This window comes from Paramacrobiotus metropolitanus, unplaced genomic scaffold (assembly GCF_019649055.1).
Source record: "Paramacrobiotus metropolitanus isolate TYO unplaced genomic scaffold, Prichtersi_v1.0 Parri_scaffold0000005, whole genome shotgun sequence".
Lineage (NCBI taxonomy): Eukaryota > Metazoa > Tardigrada > Eutardigrada > Parachela > Macrobiotidae > Paramacrobiotus > Paramacrobiotus metropolitanus.
In genome coordinates, this window is record NW_026570225.1 from 3250537 (window position 1) to 3264718 (window position 14182).

The following is a 14182-nucleotide window of genomic DNA, read 5'->3' on the forward strand; positions in this document are numbered from 1 at the left end:
GCCATTCAAAACGCGACCGGTCCGATTGCGTCACTGCCGCAGTTAGCATCAACAGACAACGATAGTTACGATAACAGTAAGAAGTTCTGTTTTCCGTTCCTTCACCTTCCTTGCCATGCTGCTATTTCCTCGGTAATCCCTAATTATCTCGGAAAATTTTGTAAACATGGATTTCGATGACGATTTAGATGATTTGGAGCAGTTTGTGCAAACTAATTGCACTAATCTGAACCGAGGCACGAGTAAATCCGATGACAACCTTCGTGGAAGGGTGTATCGCTGCTTTAATTCGAGCCCTATACCAACGGAATCTGGTTCTCTCTCGGGGGACTGCAGACCAGGATCTCCTGCTTCCCAGCCGAAATACCTAATAACGAGTCGTACACGTAAGAAGAAGAAGAAAACAGTTCCTCCGCCACTGAGTCTGGAACGTGAAAATATCTGCTCATCCGTTAAGAACGGTTTGTGGAAGCCATCCATTCAGGAGAGCAACGCTTTGCGCACTTTACAGGTAAGTTACGAGTACTTGTATAAATAAGTACCCACACTATCCTAGTTTTTGGTTCTAATTGGTGATCAATTTTGTACTATATAACCGCTGTTTCAGCGTTTGGTTTTTGCCCTTTCAGAATAGTGTTATTAATTCACTGGTGCATTTGAGTCGTTTGGCAGTTGTGTAAATATTAAAATTAAAATTTATGATAATCGTTCTTACTAATAATTACCTCCAGTAGCAAACGGCCGAACCAAACATTTGGCAGTTTGCAGGATTCCTATACTCGTTTAATTCGATTCAAGGATTATTACTTCGATTATTTCCCCATTGAAAGAGCTGCTTCGCGGAATCAGGACATCGCTAAAATTTTGAACACGACCCTAGAAAGAATCTCACACTTGAAAGGTTTGCCATGAACGCGTGTACAAACTTCCTTAAGTTTCACAGATATATCTGAACTGATTTTTGCAGACATTTTTAAGCCACGAAATCGTTCCTGGTTTTATGCTTATCGCAGCCTATGCTTGTGTGTCGACGGACAGCGGTCTGACGAAGCGTTTGGTGAACTTAAAAAGTCGGCCAAACATCTTGCACATTTTCCGCCATTGTGGATTGCCTTAGGAGAGCTTTTCTGGGAACGCAGTGATTATTTCTCCGCGGTGACATGTTTCGAGAAAGCGGCTATGCTTGTAATATTTCAGTTGTTATTTTTGTTTTAAGACAACCTCAGACTTGGTTTATTTGATAATTTTTCCCTTTGTTTAACACTCATTTTTGCAGGATCGTAGTGATGTCGTTGCGGTGTTGAAAATATCCTGTGCAATGCGTCTTCTACTTAATTACGAAAAGAATCATACGGCAAAATGTGAAATGCTGTTGAGAATGCTTAAGTTGGCCAAAGAAGCTGTCACTAGAGCACCAGAAAATGGGGAGACCTGGTGTAAGTCTTTAATTCGGTCTGTTTTGATAATCTCTGAATTTGTTGACTGGCAGCTGCATTCGCACGCAAAAGCGTGATCGTTTACAATACATTTATGTATATATATATTATCAGTTAGCAAATGATTATCTGACGTGGCTTAATTATGCTGAATCACTGATTCTGATTGCAGACAATTTAGGAAACGCATTGCTGGTGTTTTTCAACATTAAATCTCAACCGCGCCTTGTCTGTGAATCGCTAAATGCTTTTAATAAAGCGGTAAGTATTAACAGTATAATTTTATTCTACTTACCGGTTAGGTAAATCACAAGCATGAAGCATGTGCACTGGAGCACTCGTGGGTTGCTTAACAAAGTACTTATTTTTCTGGATGTAGTCTGCCTCTCCTTTGCTTTTCGGTCAAGCCGAGTTTCATTACAATTACGGCACAGCGAATCTGCTTAATGGGAACTATCAGGAAGCTTTGTCGATGTGGGAAAAGGCTTCCGTGCTGGACCCGACTTGGAACGATCCTAAAAGCAAAATGAATGATTTGCTGAAGTATCTGTTCTTTATTAGTGAACTGATATCTGGAAAAGACAGGGTACTGTATATTTTGTAATGACGCTTCCGTTTTGTGTAAAGGATTCATTGTAGTGTTTTCGGTTTTTAAGTTTCGCTGTTTGCAGAGTTTCCGAAGACGGGTGAAACAATTGGCAGATTCCGTTCCGGTCAAAAATCTCAGCAGTTTGTTGATTGATGAGGGATACCAGTCACACAAAGTCACTCCCATCCGACAGCTTCACGTGGGAAAAAATGTCCACGCTGTAGTTCATGGCAAAATTTATTCGACATCATATCAAACACCTGATCCTTCAAGGTGAAAATTACCATCTGTGTCGTACTACAGTAGGTACTCTTTAGTTTTAAGTGTGAGTTTTTTTAGATTGCTCTTTTTGATCGACTCATCCAGTGATGCAATCCCTGTGATAATTTATAATATGGGAGTGGAGTTCAGTGTCGGGGCTCTATTTCTGTTCCTGATCCGGTAGTTCATAAGGTCGAGGTTCACCATAAGGCACAGGTTAGAAACCAACCTCGTCATACAATATAAACCAGGTAGAAAGATGCTTACTCAGAGTATTTTTATCTTACAGACCATTTGTTTTTCTTATATCCGAGTGGATGAACCATGGACGATGTATCATAATCTCATAAAAGTTCCTCATAGTAAATGTGCTTCTACAGTAGTGCTTACTTCTGTGCCGCAGAAAAGTTAGATCATAAACAAAATTGTACAGTAAGTACCAGTTATTGATTAAGATTGGCTGAATCCAGTACTTAGTACTTACCTGTTTAAGATCAATTTTTTATTGCTTTTATTCTTTTTTGTGGCTGCACGCATGTGATTGCTTGAAACGAGAGTGGATTAAAGGTCTCATAAGCGTAAAAAATTACCGGTGCTCTGAATATTTTCCTTATTGTAAGAAGCAAATCAGTTTAAATACCATCAGTTTAATCAGTCAGACCACTTTTAAAGTTTAGACTGTCTAACATTGTGAATGATGCGATTATTGCATGCAGGAAAGGCGTCCAGCCGTCTACCGGTGGTCATTGATATAATTTCAGATGTTGTTTGATCGTGTTATTCCCAGTTAGGGTACGCCTTATTTTGCCAAACTTATATGATACCTCCACATAGAGTTTCTAAAATCCAAACTATTCCAACTGGCAGCTCAATACCAACATCATTTTGTCGTGAGTAGGAAAAACAACCTTTTATCGGTCACAAGTTACTCACAACATATAAGTAAGTTTATTTCGTTTGCCGCCCGAGTTGAACTCCCAAATCGCGCGTACCGTATTTAGGCTGGTTTTGTAATGAATTTTGCATTACTTAAATTTCCAGTTGCTTGCTACTTGAAAGGATTACATGGTTTGCGGCATGTAAGATTTTACAAATGTCGGAACTTGCTTGTAACGAATTTGGCTGCCTAAAAATATGTCTGTTTTATAAACAATAATATTAAATTATCGAATCTATTGGAATCTCTGTGAGATTTGTTTCAATTTATTCTGCTAAAAACGGCCGTAACAATAGTCTGTTCGCACGTGTTGGTTCTTACGCTAGTGAAACCGAAAAATGTTCACCCCCGATAACTGGCCCCCTAACATCGGGGTGCGTGAGTGGGCATTTGCCCCCAAGGAGCTGTAATGGTTTGGTCTCATTGATTTTCGCCATCCTTCATCGGTTCTGGTACTTTAGTTTGTACTTTTACTTCGATACTTATTAAAGGTATGCATTTAAAAATAATATTAAATTACATATATAATTATACAGTACAAGACAGGCTGTACAAGTAATACAGTAGCTGCATTAAAGTATGCAGAACCCACGTGCGGTTGCTTGTAACGGTATTTTCCGCTCGGCAAATCTTTAATGTTTGTACCTATTATTGTACTTTTCAACGTTCCCGCTGACAGTGGTTGTGAAGTGCGCTGTATTGTACTGTGGCGAGTTTTCGTTGTTAATCGAAATTTATTTATTTACCATAGTAAAAATCATACTTCAGCTGTTTTGCCGATGGTTATTACCTTCTGCCTCCAAAGTTGCAGCTAAGGTTTTCGCTCTGACTTAACGAGCAGTGGTTAAACATTATAAACAGACTGACATCAGCTGGTTGTCTGGAGATTATTGCAGTAGATGGGAACGGAGTCGGGATGTCTGGATGAATTTAGGGAGTGTGAAGTCGAGGCTGTACACGGCAAGACACGTTATGCTAATCAGGTTGATTCCTCGCATTCCTTTTTCGACCCGTCTTCGACATCGACTCCGTATCCTCATCCCTCTTGTACAGCAGGATTTTCATGGGTCTGTCTGAGTGTCAAATAAGTAATTGCTACTGGTGTCTATCGCAATTGTAGTTTTCCGCTTTCCTGTCTGCAGCCATAGATCCCTTGAAGCTTATCTTCCATGTTTTGATCTTGATCATGTCCTTCCCGAATAGCGACCGCAACGACGCATCGCGTTATCATCCCAGTGATCCGGACTGTGCATACTATCACCACATGCAGTCGTCGGACGTCGATCGGGCCGTCATGCATGATACCGCGCTTGCCGACGATGTGAAGCTGGTCGATGCCGCCAATCGTGTGCACGAAGCACCTTTAAAAAATCCCGGAAATGGTAAATTTTGCGAGAATGATGAGCAGGATGATGAGGAAGAAGAGGAAGCAGAGCTCAAACGCCAAAAGTATCGAAGGAAATCCTTTTCCAAAGCCTTTCCCGACATCCCTGCACTGGAATTTGATTCAACTGGAGACGTTTTGGATTCCGATAAGCCGATGTTGAAGTGAGCTTTTGGCGATAAGGATTTTGTCGAAATTTAGTATTGCCTGGGTTTCAGTGCTTTACATTTTTTAATTGTATGTTTCATGTGCGTATAACTGCGTTTTGCTTTCAAAAGTGAGCTTCTGCAGAGTTTCGAAAAAATTCAGCTGCTCGGCAGCATATTATTTTCGAAAATAACGTGTCTAGTTATTGGATTTTCACTTTTTGTTGTTCTGAAAAGTTTTCAGTTCTGTTTACAAGTATCGCGCTTTTAATTTTGAGAAAAATTTTCACTATTTTGAAATTTAAATTTAATTTTTAAAAGTTATTTTTTAAATTCATTCTGCAGTAGTGCCAGGCCCAGTAAATGAATCTGAAGATAATCAATAGCCTTTTTTTATTTTCTGAAGAATCCGTGCCATTACTTGGAATATAGCTGGACATCATCCTAAGGAGGATATGACAGAGTTGTTGGGATTAATTGGCATGAAAGACGAGTCAGACTCAGCTTCGCTGATTTCCGAGCTGGAAGACGATGACGATATGAAGAACGAGATGCATGATGATGCTGAACCAGCACCACTGGAAAGCGATCTTATTTTCATCGGGTAAATTTCCCGTTTGTTTGCTCGGACTTGTTTGACCGAAAAAATTTGAAATTTGCTGCTGTAGATTCCAGGAATTAAGTGCTAATCCCATGGCGCCTGTCATGAACTTTGTTGTCATGTCGGAAATATGGCAGGCCACACTGAAACGGCGTCTGGCGGTGCGCAACTACATGATGCTGCAGAGTATCCGCTTGCAGGGAATCCTTCTTCTCGTCTTCTGCAAATCTGATCATTTACGGCATATCCGTTCTCTGGAAACGGCTTATCTTCGGCTTGGAGCGTCTGGTTGGTGGGTGCGTGCAAACGCAGTTCAGGAATTGGTTTACGTTTACAAAATTTGTGTTCCTTGTTTTTTTTCCAGGGTAACAAAGGGGCCGTCGGGATTAGCTTCGATGCATACGGTAAAAGCATCTGCGTGATAAATTCGCATTTATCTCCCCATGACCACGCCTTTGACGATCGTGTTCGGGTAGGTATTCGTGCTTGTCTTCTTTTTTGTGTGCACATTATTTTTGAAACCCATCAAGAAAACGAGGTTGAAAAATTGTTATTGGGTATATCAATTCTTTTGCAGAACTATCGAAATATTTTATCCGATTTACTTTTTCCTCGACGGCATAACGTATCGACAATTCTGGAACACGAGTGAGTTGCCCTTGCATTTGAAGGTTAATCTAATTAAATAAGTTTATTACAATTAAATTCAGATCAATACCGTATTTCAAGATTAGCGAAAACAGTAAAACACCGGTTTACTGTTCAGGGGTTTTGGCTAATCAACGCACAGGTCATATCATGGCAGTATTAAACAACTCTTTAGTACTGCACGGTTACATTTATACCGAAAATTCTTTAGTTTTGTGATTTGGATGGGCGATTTCAATTTCCGAATTGAAGGAATAACGCAGGATAAAACATTGTATTACGTGAGGACCGAGAACTTTCCGAAGCTGCTTAAACATGATCAACTACGACGGGCAGCCTTTGTGGAGGGAGCGTTTAGCACCTTTAAAGAGGCCAAAATTCGGTTTCCCCCCACGTATAAATTTGTGGAAGGCCGGCGGAATATTTACGATATGAGGTGCCATTTACTTGATTCTTTTATTTTAACTGCGAGATTGATTCAGCGAACTTTAACAAAAAGCTTTCCGATGTTGTAGGAATCCTGCCAAAATTCGACGACCTTCTTATTGTGATCGTGTTTTGTGGCGCAGTCTGAACGACTCTGTGAAAGTGCAACCATTGGAATATACCAGTCATATGGAACACAAGATTTCTGACCATAAACCAGTTACCCTGACTCTACAGATTTTCGTAAGTTTTGATATCCATTGTAAAATGTAGTTTGCGCTCTTTGCGATAACTGCGTACATAGACATATCATTTTTTCATATCATTTCTGCTGTACATGTCACTTTTTCCGTTACTCTCGCGTATGTGTGATAATTTTTAACCTGATATTTACAGCTTGGCGAGGGTGTGGAACAGTTCGTGACGTTCGACCCCATTGATGCGTATGTTGTTTAACTGTTTAACAGTATTTTCGCTGGACCAGTGGAGCAACATGTTTTCTTTCTTAGGTGGTATGTTGGGGAAAACGGACATTTCCGCTACGCTGCTCGGTCCGGGACTCATTATTCATCTTGGGATTGGATCGGTTTGTACAAAGTGAGTCGAGATTTAGTCAAAATTGCTGAAGAAGGCTTATTAATACGAGTAATTAGGTTCCAATAGATAGTGTCCTAAAAGCGCATTTGGATATTATTAAATTGTCTTTCCTATTTCATAGGTGAACCACCACTCATTCAACGATTACCTGACATATGTCTGGTCACCCGGCGGCGGAACAGAAAACAGGGGAGTGATAAATGGACGCTATCTCACCAGACCGGGCCGGTTTGTTCTTATTTATTTTAGTTCCGAGCACAAGTGCGGAATAGGTTATTCCGAACCGTTTGACATTCGAGTTCGGAAATAGCCATGATCAGCGAACTGAACCCGCGGAAATCGAGTCACATGCATGCCAAAGAAATGAGTTTTTTAAGGTGCTCTTACTGATTCGAGGGTGCACTGCAGTTCGAACTACAGTACATGAAAGAGTGGAAGACGTGTCCATATTTTTGATTGAATGTGGCTATTTTGTTTGATCTGTGATGTTTTTGGTAGCAGTCAGGAACGGCGGTGATAGTTTGCCTTCCCAGTGTTGCAAGTTCAAATTATCTGTGCACATTAATTGCTCTGTTGAGCCAGATTTTAGTAAAAGCGTTTCCCATGACTGTCTGCGGGTTTGTTCTTGTTAATTCGCACAAATTTTATACGACATTTAAATACATGCCAACAACAAATGTTGAACTCCATACACAACACAATCAATAAAACGAAAGCTGAACACGCTCGTCATCGTTTCAACAAAGCAGCGCGAAAGTCAGCGTTTGATTTTTGGCCATTAGCAGCCGCAGCATTAGCAGTGTCTCCTTCAGGTTTGGTTTCTGGTGCGCTGCTGGTCGATGGTTTTAGACTCACCGCACGAGGCAGTAAATTGACATTAGATCTTGACTTCCGCTGCCTACAACAGAATGAAGAATGCATTAACAACGGCAAACATTTCACACAGATTTACGAGCAGTTACATCTGTCTGAAACTCTCGTCACTCGGTTTCACACTTTTGGTAGCTCCCGTTGGTTTCGCTGGCGGATTACTGATCGCTATATTCATCGGTTTCCCGAAAATTTCTTTGCCGTCCATTTCTTGCAATGCCCGACGCGCAGTATTCTGATAAAAAAACGGTTTCGGTAAACTTCATCTCCGCTTCGTTTCTCACGACATACCGGTGAGTTGAATTCAACGTAAGCGATTCCTTTGGATGTTCCATTTTTATGGGTCACAATGCGCACATCTTGCAACCCATCATACTATAATTATGAAAATAGTCTTTATGCGTAACGCCGTATAATAATACGATACTTCTATCCAACAACAATAATTATATCTTTATGCATGGCATTTACTTTACACACAGCGGAGAGTGACCGTACTTGTTTGAACAGTGCTGCAACATCCTCCTTCGTGACTTTCATGTGCAGTCCGCGTATAAACAGCTTCTTCTCTTCATGTCCTTCGGATCCTTTAAAATGAGTCTCTCTTTGCTCACGTTGGCTGTCTTTGGAAATGTACACGGGTCTACCGTCCATTTCTTTACGATCCATTTCCAGGGCCTCCTTAGCCACATCAGGCCGGAAAAATTCCACAAAACCAAATCCACGCGAACGGCCGCGCACGTCTTTTGCCAGCCGAATGTCCTTAATTTCACCTAACTAAAAGTCAGAAAATCCTAATGGTATTATAGGTCGTGAAATCAAACTACCATGTACCCCAATTGTAAGTTAGTTTAGTCAATCACAGTTACCGAGTGGAAAAAGTTATACACCGTTTCTTCCGATGTCTGATAATTCAAATTGCTGACAAAAATCGTTCGCTCTTTTCTATCCCTTTCGGGTAGAACAGGAGAAACTGAAATTCCAGAAGGAAGCGATTCTACTCCCGACGGAGCTGCAATAAGAAAAATGCGATGTATGCAGCAATTTTAGCGAAATATTCCAATCGATTACCCAGAGCAAAGCCACCGCATAGCGATATGTATTTTGATGTTACCGGAAAGCCTAGACAGTCACTTACCCCACAAGCATCTATATTAATCATTAACCAAACAATTTTCAAACGGTACGAATACTGCGCCAAAATTAAAAAAGATAACATTAAAAAAGAAAATTAAAAAAATATATCCTTTTCGTTACTGTGTTAAACTTAAGCAGTTTCAATACGTAGTTACGTACCTGCAGCTAATTTGCTCCTCTTTGGAACGGGTGATACCGGTATTTCCGGAATTTTAAAACCATCGGAATCCATGTGCTTATCCACGTTAACCGCATCCGATTTCTATGAATACAACAATCAGTCACGAAATACAAATTATTGGTAACAAATCATAATGTCGAACAGGATTTTTTTAGTACTGTACCTTTCGTTTCTCTGTTCTTACAGGTCGATCACCCTGTTTTTTCCCACCTTTGGGTTCGTCTTTCTCGCGAAAAGTTTTTTTACGTGACACAATGTTCTCGTTCAGGTGAGATGCATTCTACAATTAAAAGAACATATATAGTTACTGACTACCAACCCATCCGCAATTCAATTAACAATCCTAACTTTAGACAATCTTTCATGCAGTTTTTTTAAAGAGGATCTGCAAAGATGATAGGCTTCCATCCAATCGTCCAGCGAACCAGTCTCTTCTTCAAGATGCATCCACATTTCGGCCACTTTATCTACATCATCCAAATTGCGTAGAAGAGCTTTTTTGAGCAACTTCCTGCAGGACTCTGGATTTCCAAATTTTCTGAAATTATTCTTACTTTTCTGCAGGCACGAATAGCAGTATACTAGTTCTCGCTATACCTTTCAAAATGGAAATACTCCAGCCAGTACGAGCTTTCTCGTTGATGATTTTTCATTAACCGATCCCAAATTTCTCGGCCCTTGTTCACGTCACAAAAGGTTTCGGCTTCTATCCATGCCCAAAAACGCAATATACGATCCTCCACATCAACCTCTGCAAAAGCAGCAATTCCCCTGAAAGTTTAACCCCAAAATCACCACGAACGACTGACAAATACTGTACCTTTAGTTTTCACATCGGCTGCAGCTTCCGCGAGTTTCGCTTGTAGCAAAGCCGGATCGCTAGTTTTAATAGAAAGACGTCGCTTCAAAAAACACAAGAAAGACATCCACAGCTCCACAAAATGTGTAGGCAAGGAACATGCCGTAGAAATGGCTCGTGAAAATAACGCTAAGAAAACAGTCCACCGTAAGTCCTTATCAATGTTAACGAAACAAATAATACGTAGAGAATCTACCATTACTGCTTGGTGCTCTGACTTCTCCTACCGACGCCTTTACAAATTTCTTCTCGAGAAAATGTAAGTTAACGCAAAAAATAGTCTGACCTCGCTGTCGATAATGATATTTAAGAATTAAGACATAATATATATTCCAAAAAAGAATATACTGGACTTACCACCAATGTCTTGTTGATCATGACCATACAGCTCCAACGCCCGCATATAACTCGGCCATAATTCAAAGACCCAAGGAAGGTTGCGGATGGAACGTTCATGCGCGGAAATGGACAGAATCTCTTGCTTCAGCTGCTTGTCCTACAATTACAAGTAATTCGCTACAACTGTAAAGGTCAGGTAAACTGTGTTGAAAGTTTGAAAAAAAACATGTGCCCACCAGGAATTCCAAATATCGGATCCAGAGATCGGCTGATAAGCAGTACACTGTTAAGGCGCGTTCATAGAGATTGAGTACCCTAATGGGTTCCTTCGCCGACAGTTCATAGTCGATATAAGACATGAAAACCTTATATTGGGAATTGTCATCTGCATTTTCCTACCACATCAAAACAATAATATAGTGTGCCGCATAAACACAAAATCGATGGTTTAAAAAGAACTTACAATTAAAAGCTCATATTTCGCTGGTCAGCAAAAAGTATCATAACAGTGTCAGTGCAGCTGCACCGCGTAAAACCTCGAAGTGACCACTTACCAGGTCTTTTTCAAATGGTAGGATTTCTTCCAGTTTTGCCTTGGCCTTCTCGTATGCGAACTGTGTCTCTTTATCAGGATCTTCCCCAATAAAACTCGAAAATTCTGCGTATTCTGCGTCCATTCCTATGAGAACAGCAGGAGCGCTACCAGTCAATAAAAAAACGAAACAACACATAAAAAAATGAAAAAATCCAGTATGGTAATTTCTAATTTGCAAAAAATTTTCAAGTGATCTTAATATGGACCAGCACTGTCCGCAGTTTTCTCCCACCTAACAACGGCACGGAGAATTGGCGCTTATATAAATCCTTCACCCGTTGTATTTGTTTCTTAGCGGCCAACTGGCGCGCTTCGTTCTGTTCGCCGGTCGACAGGAGCGACTTCAGGAAGCCTTTCTCGATTTCCAGGTAACTATTCCACAAGACACTTCCCTTGGTCACGTGGATGCCGGCCGCCGTCAAAGCGCGCTCGAACACATCGCGGACAGGTTGCAAGGCTTCGTTAGAAGAAACATCTTGCAGGCAGAACATGGCATAGTCTAACCACAGATCGACCGCTGCAAAACAAGCAACAAGCCAATGGCAGCAGAATAACGGTAACGATACAACCGCAAGTCAGTTAATTTATGCTTTATAAAGTGTTTACTGATTTAAATTCACAGCGACAAAGCCGCCCTTACACAAGTAGTCCTCGAGACTTCTTTCATATAATTTTTTGATTTTTTCATGCTCCTCAACCTTTTCGTTGTCAATTAGTGTTGTTTCATCCTTAATCCAAGCCTTCCACAACTCTGAAAAATCAAAAAGGAAACGTAAGGAAAAACCGTCCCGAGAAAATTTCCAGACAGAAATCCCAAATCAAACCGCCACTATGGGAAATCTCAGAGGAAAAAATCGCACCTTCTGTTAAGGGAAATAATTCACTGGCACGCTGTCTAGCTTGACGAAGAACTTCCAGATCGCCGCACACTTTGGCATGCTGAATCAATTTTATATGCGAATCATATGCATACGGATTACTTTCCACCTATCGAAACACACCAGTTGTGATCTTAGTGGCAATAAAAACGCGCTGCGGTGGCTAGAATAAGTTCGAAAATAACGATTTCGCCAGTAACAACAAACATCTTGCGAGAGTTGCTGAAGGACCCGCGCGTCTTCCTCTTCATCGCGTCCCTCAGTTTCGTCCTCGGATTCGTCGTCGCTGCCGTCTCGCTGCATGTCGTCGCTGTCTGAAGACAAGGCGTCATCGACTTCCATTATAACGGTGCCACGATTTAACTTGTCAATCAACAAATTACTGTATGTAGTTTTATAATTTATTTTGCGGAATCTAACGAGTAAGTTACACACTGTGACGCAAAATATAACAACGATTTTATTGGTCTTCAAACGGAATAGGCACGCTGAAAGAAAATAGACTGTGTGACGAAAGCGGAAGTGCAGAGGCGTAGATGTGTCGATGCATGGCATCGCGTCACACATACCGTGACATATGCAACAATACAGAGGCGTTAAATTTTCTGTTAGTGGCATTTATTGTATACAAAAATATTTTTATTACGAAAACTATTATGTAAATAAGAATATCTACAGGCACAAGTTAATACCATGCATGATCCCGACACAATTAAAGTGAATTTCTGGGTTCTTAAGCTTCCCTGTTTAATTTAGGCACTACCATTACATCGAGTAATTTAAATCAGTTTGACAAGGTCTTCGTGATTAAAAAATCACAAATGTGGCAACGTGGGTGGATCCGTGGATGTATGGCAGTTGCGCAGTTAACTGCAAAAATCAGTATATAATGAATTGCAGATCACCGGATTTACCTATATATAAACTATAAGGGCATCAACTGTCGTCTTAATTGGGGTCATTGCGGCATACATCGCAGTAACCAACTCTAACTAAGGCCTCGTCCCGAATTCAAAGCGAATCTCGGTGCGATACAGCAACTCCACCTCGCGAGGTGGCTTCGCGTACCGTATCTGTAGGCGTGGCCACTGCATACAGCCAACTCGTGCGGTTGAGCAACCGTACCATAGCGAGATTCGCTTTGAATTCGGGACAAGGCCTAACCCTTTCGCGCAGCCAGTCAAATGGCTAGAGTAGAAATATAGCGATCAGCAGGAAATGAACACATTTTACTTGCGTCGATGACCAATGTGTCGGCCTAACTGATTGTGAAGTGCAGATGGAAGAGTTTCAATTTAAGACGGAAACGGGCATTCCGTTTCGTCTTAATGTTCACGGAAAATTGTGCACCACAAAAGACTGCATAAACTGGAGTAATGATTCACCGATGAATGCCGCCAGCGTAGATTCCTGCGCACGAATTTTTAAATCATTTTCATCGGAATCTGGTGTTTCACTGCCAGCGCTGCCAGTAGTCTTTTTCGGAGACTACTGTAAAACCACCATCTCTGAATTACGCTTGCATTACATTTACGTTGATTTTAGGTGCACCGAAATAGGATCAGCATGGGTGCCAGTCTGCCAGTGCGGTCACATTGTTAGGAAACTCGTATTTATTGTTAGTTGTTACGATTAAATAAAGCTAATTGTAAGGACGCTAATTGTAAGGACGCTTCATGTCATAAACGAGATGACGTAACTTTAGTGGTCAAATCCAACACAAAGCACAATGTATCCGCCGTATCGAAACATAACAAGGTAATGCAAGAAAGAGTTACAACATCTCATTTAGTTTATCCGCTTCGCCCACGGTCCCGAGAACAAATATCGATGTCATAACTGTGCATGTCTTGTATGTGACTAGTAAGTAGTAACACAGTGCTAGTAATACCGCTGTGTTAACGTGAGGGATCGTGACTTGCAAACAAACGACCTTTGTCAGCTGCCATCGCTAGCATTTCATAACTCTAGAGAAAGGTCATCGGTGCACAACAGTGAGGACTAGGATCCGGAGCGCACGGCAGAAATATTCTCCATTTTGAGAGAAGCGACGGAACTACGGGATGGTATTTCAGCTTTTGCTTGGAAGCGGATAACCGATATCGATTCTGCAGTTGCAATAGCGGCTGGTTCTTAACAATGGCGCCGACATTCGAAGCGCACACGCCGCAAAAGCCGCGAAGTGCGGCGGGAATAGTACTTTTACATTCGAAGCTACAGGAGTACGGGTACCGAAGTACGGAACTTTACTGACTATTAAACCGCTGTCTTGTTCAGCCTTTCGGTTATGAAATGGTG

General features: G+C 41.2%; 3 protein-coding genes across 5 annotated transcripts; 2 read left to right on the plus strand and 1 right to left on the minus strand.

Annotated features, from left to right (window-relative positions):
* Positions 1–29: 29 nt before the first annotated feature.
* On the plus strand, positions 30–2859 carry LOC129581483 (tetratricopeptide repeat protein 5-like). Its single transcript, XM_055472592.1, is given in 10 exon segments — positions 30–511; positions 769–901; positions 968–1185; positions 1277–1436; positions 1609–1697; positions 1816–2022; positions 2108–2298; positions 2365–2438; positions 2441–2502; positions 2576–2859. Coding segments are annotated over 10 exon segments (1602 nt in total). The 5' UTR covers positions 30–166; the 3' UTR covers positions 2699–2859.
* A 1013-nt stretch (positions 2860–3872) lies between these two features.
* On the plus strand, positions 3873–7626 carry LOC129581129 (inositol polyphosphate 5-phosphatase K-like). Of its 2 annotated transcripts, none has more exons than XM_055472026.1 (11): positions 3873–4290; positions 4427–4771; positions 5160–5357; positions 5422–5650; positions 5719–5826; positions 5932–6002; positions 6214–6438; positions 6518–6671; positions 6825–6871; positions 6938–7025; positions 7147–7626. In XM_055472026.1, the coding sequence occupies exons 1-11, from the start codon at positions 4148–4150 to the stop codon at positions 7333–7335; spliced, it is 1797 nt and encodes a 598-aa protein (XP_055328001.1). In that variant the 5' UTR covers positions 3873–4147; the 3' UTR covers positions 7336–7626. The 2 variants fall into 2 exon arrangements, with proteins under 2 accessions (XP_055328001.1, XP_055328002.1); XM_055472027.1 differs by having other exon boundaries at positions 3874–4290; positions 4366–4771.
* Positions 7627–7637: 11 nt separating this feature from the next.
* Positions 7638–12370, minus strand: LOC129581128 (squamous cell carcinoma antigen recognized by T-cells 3-like). Of its 2 annotated transcripts, XM_055472025.1 has the most exons (18): positions 12092–12370; positions 11867–11993; positions 11647–11757; positions 11239–11523; positions 10966–11090; positions 10648–10806; positions 10430–10568; positions 10034–10201; positions 9811–9964; positions 9562–9751; positions 9377–9493; positions 9192–9294; positions 8765–8907; positions 8543–8672; positions 8394–8482; positions 8187–8270; positions 7988–8130; positions 7638–7923 (listed from the first exon to the last, which is right to left on the minus strand). In XM_055472025.1, exons 1-18 carry the CDS (start codon positions 12224–12226, stop codon positions 7755–7757), a joined length of 2571 nt encoding a protein of 856 aa, XP_055328000.1. In that variant the 5' UTR covers positions 12227–12370; the 3' UTR covers positions 7638–7754. The 2 variants fall into 2 exon arrangements, with proteins under 2 accessions (XP_055328000.1, XP_055327999.1); XM_055472024.1 differs by having other exon boundaries at positions 8394–8672; positions 12092–12368.
* Between the last annotated feature and the right edge of the window lie 1812 nt (positions 12371–14182).

Excerpts from the sequence above, each read along its gene's own strand:
- LOC129581129 (XM_055472026.1), top strand. The coding sequence starts at position 4,148 with ATGAATTTAGGGAGTGTGAAGTCGAGGCTGTACACGGCAAGACACGTT. Across the intron at positions 4,291-4,426 it reads GTACAGCAGGATTTTCATGG|CGACCGCAACGACGCATCGC; the intron begins GTCTGTCTGAGT and ends CTTCCCGAATAG. Across the intron at positions 6,003-6,213 it reads TCGACAATTCTGGAACACGA|TTTTGTGATTTGGATGGGCG; the intron begins GTGAGTTGCCCT and ends AAAATTCTTTAG.
- LOC129581128 (XM_055472024.1), bottom strand. The coding sequence starts at position 12,226 with ATGGAAGTCGATGACGCCTTGTCTTCAGACAGCGACGACATGCAGCGA. Across the intron at positions 10,569-10,647 it reads TCCGATATTTGGAATTCCTG|GACAAGCAGCTGAAGCAAGA; the intron begins GTGGGCACATGT and ends TTGTAATTGTAG. Across the intron at positions 10,202-10,429 it reads TGATCAACAAGACATTGGTG|CGTTATTTTCACGAGCCATT; the intron begins GTAAGTCCAGTA and ends CTGTTTTCTTAG.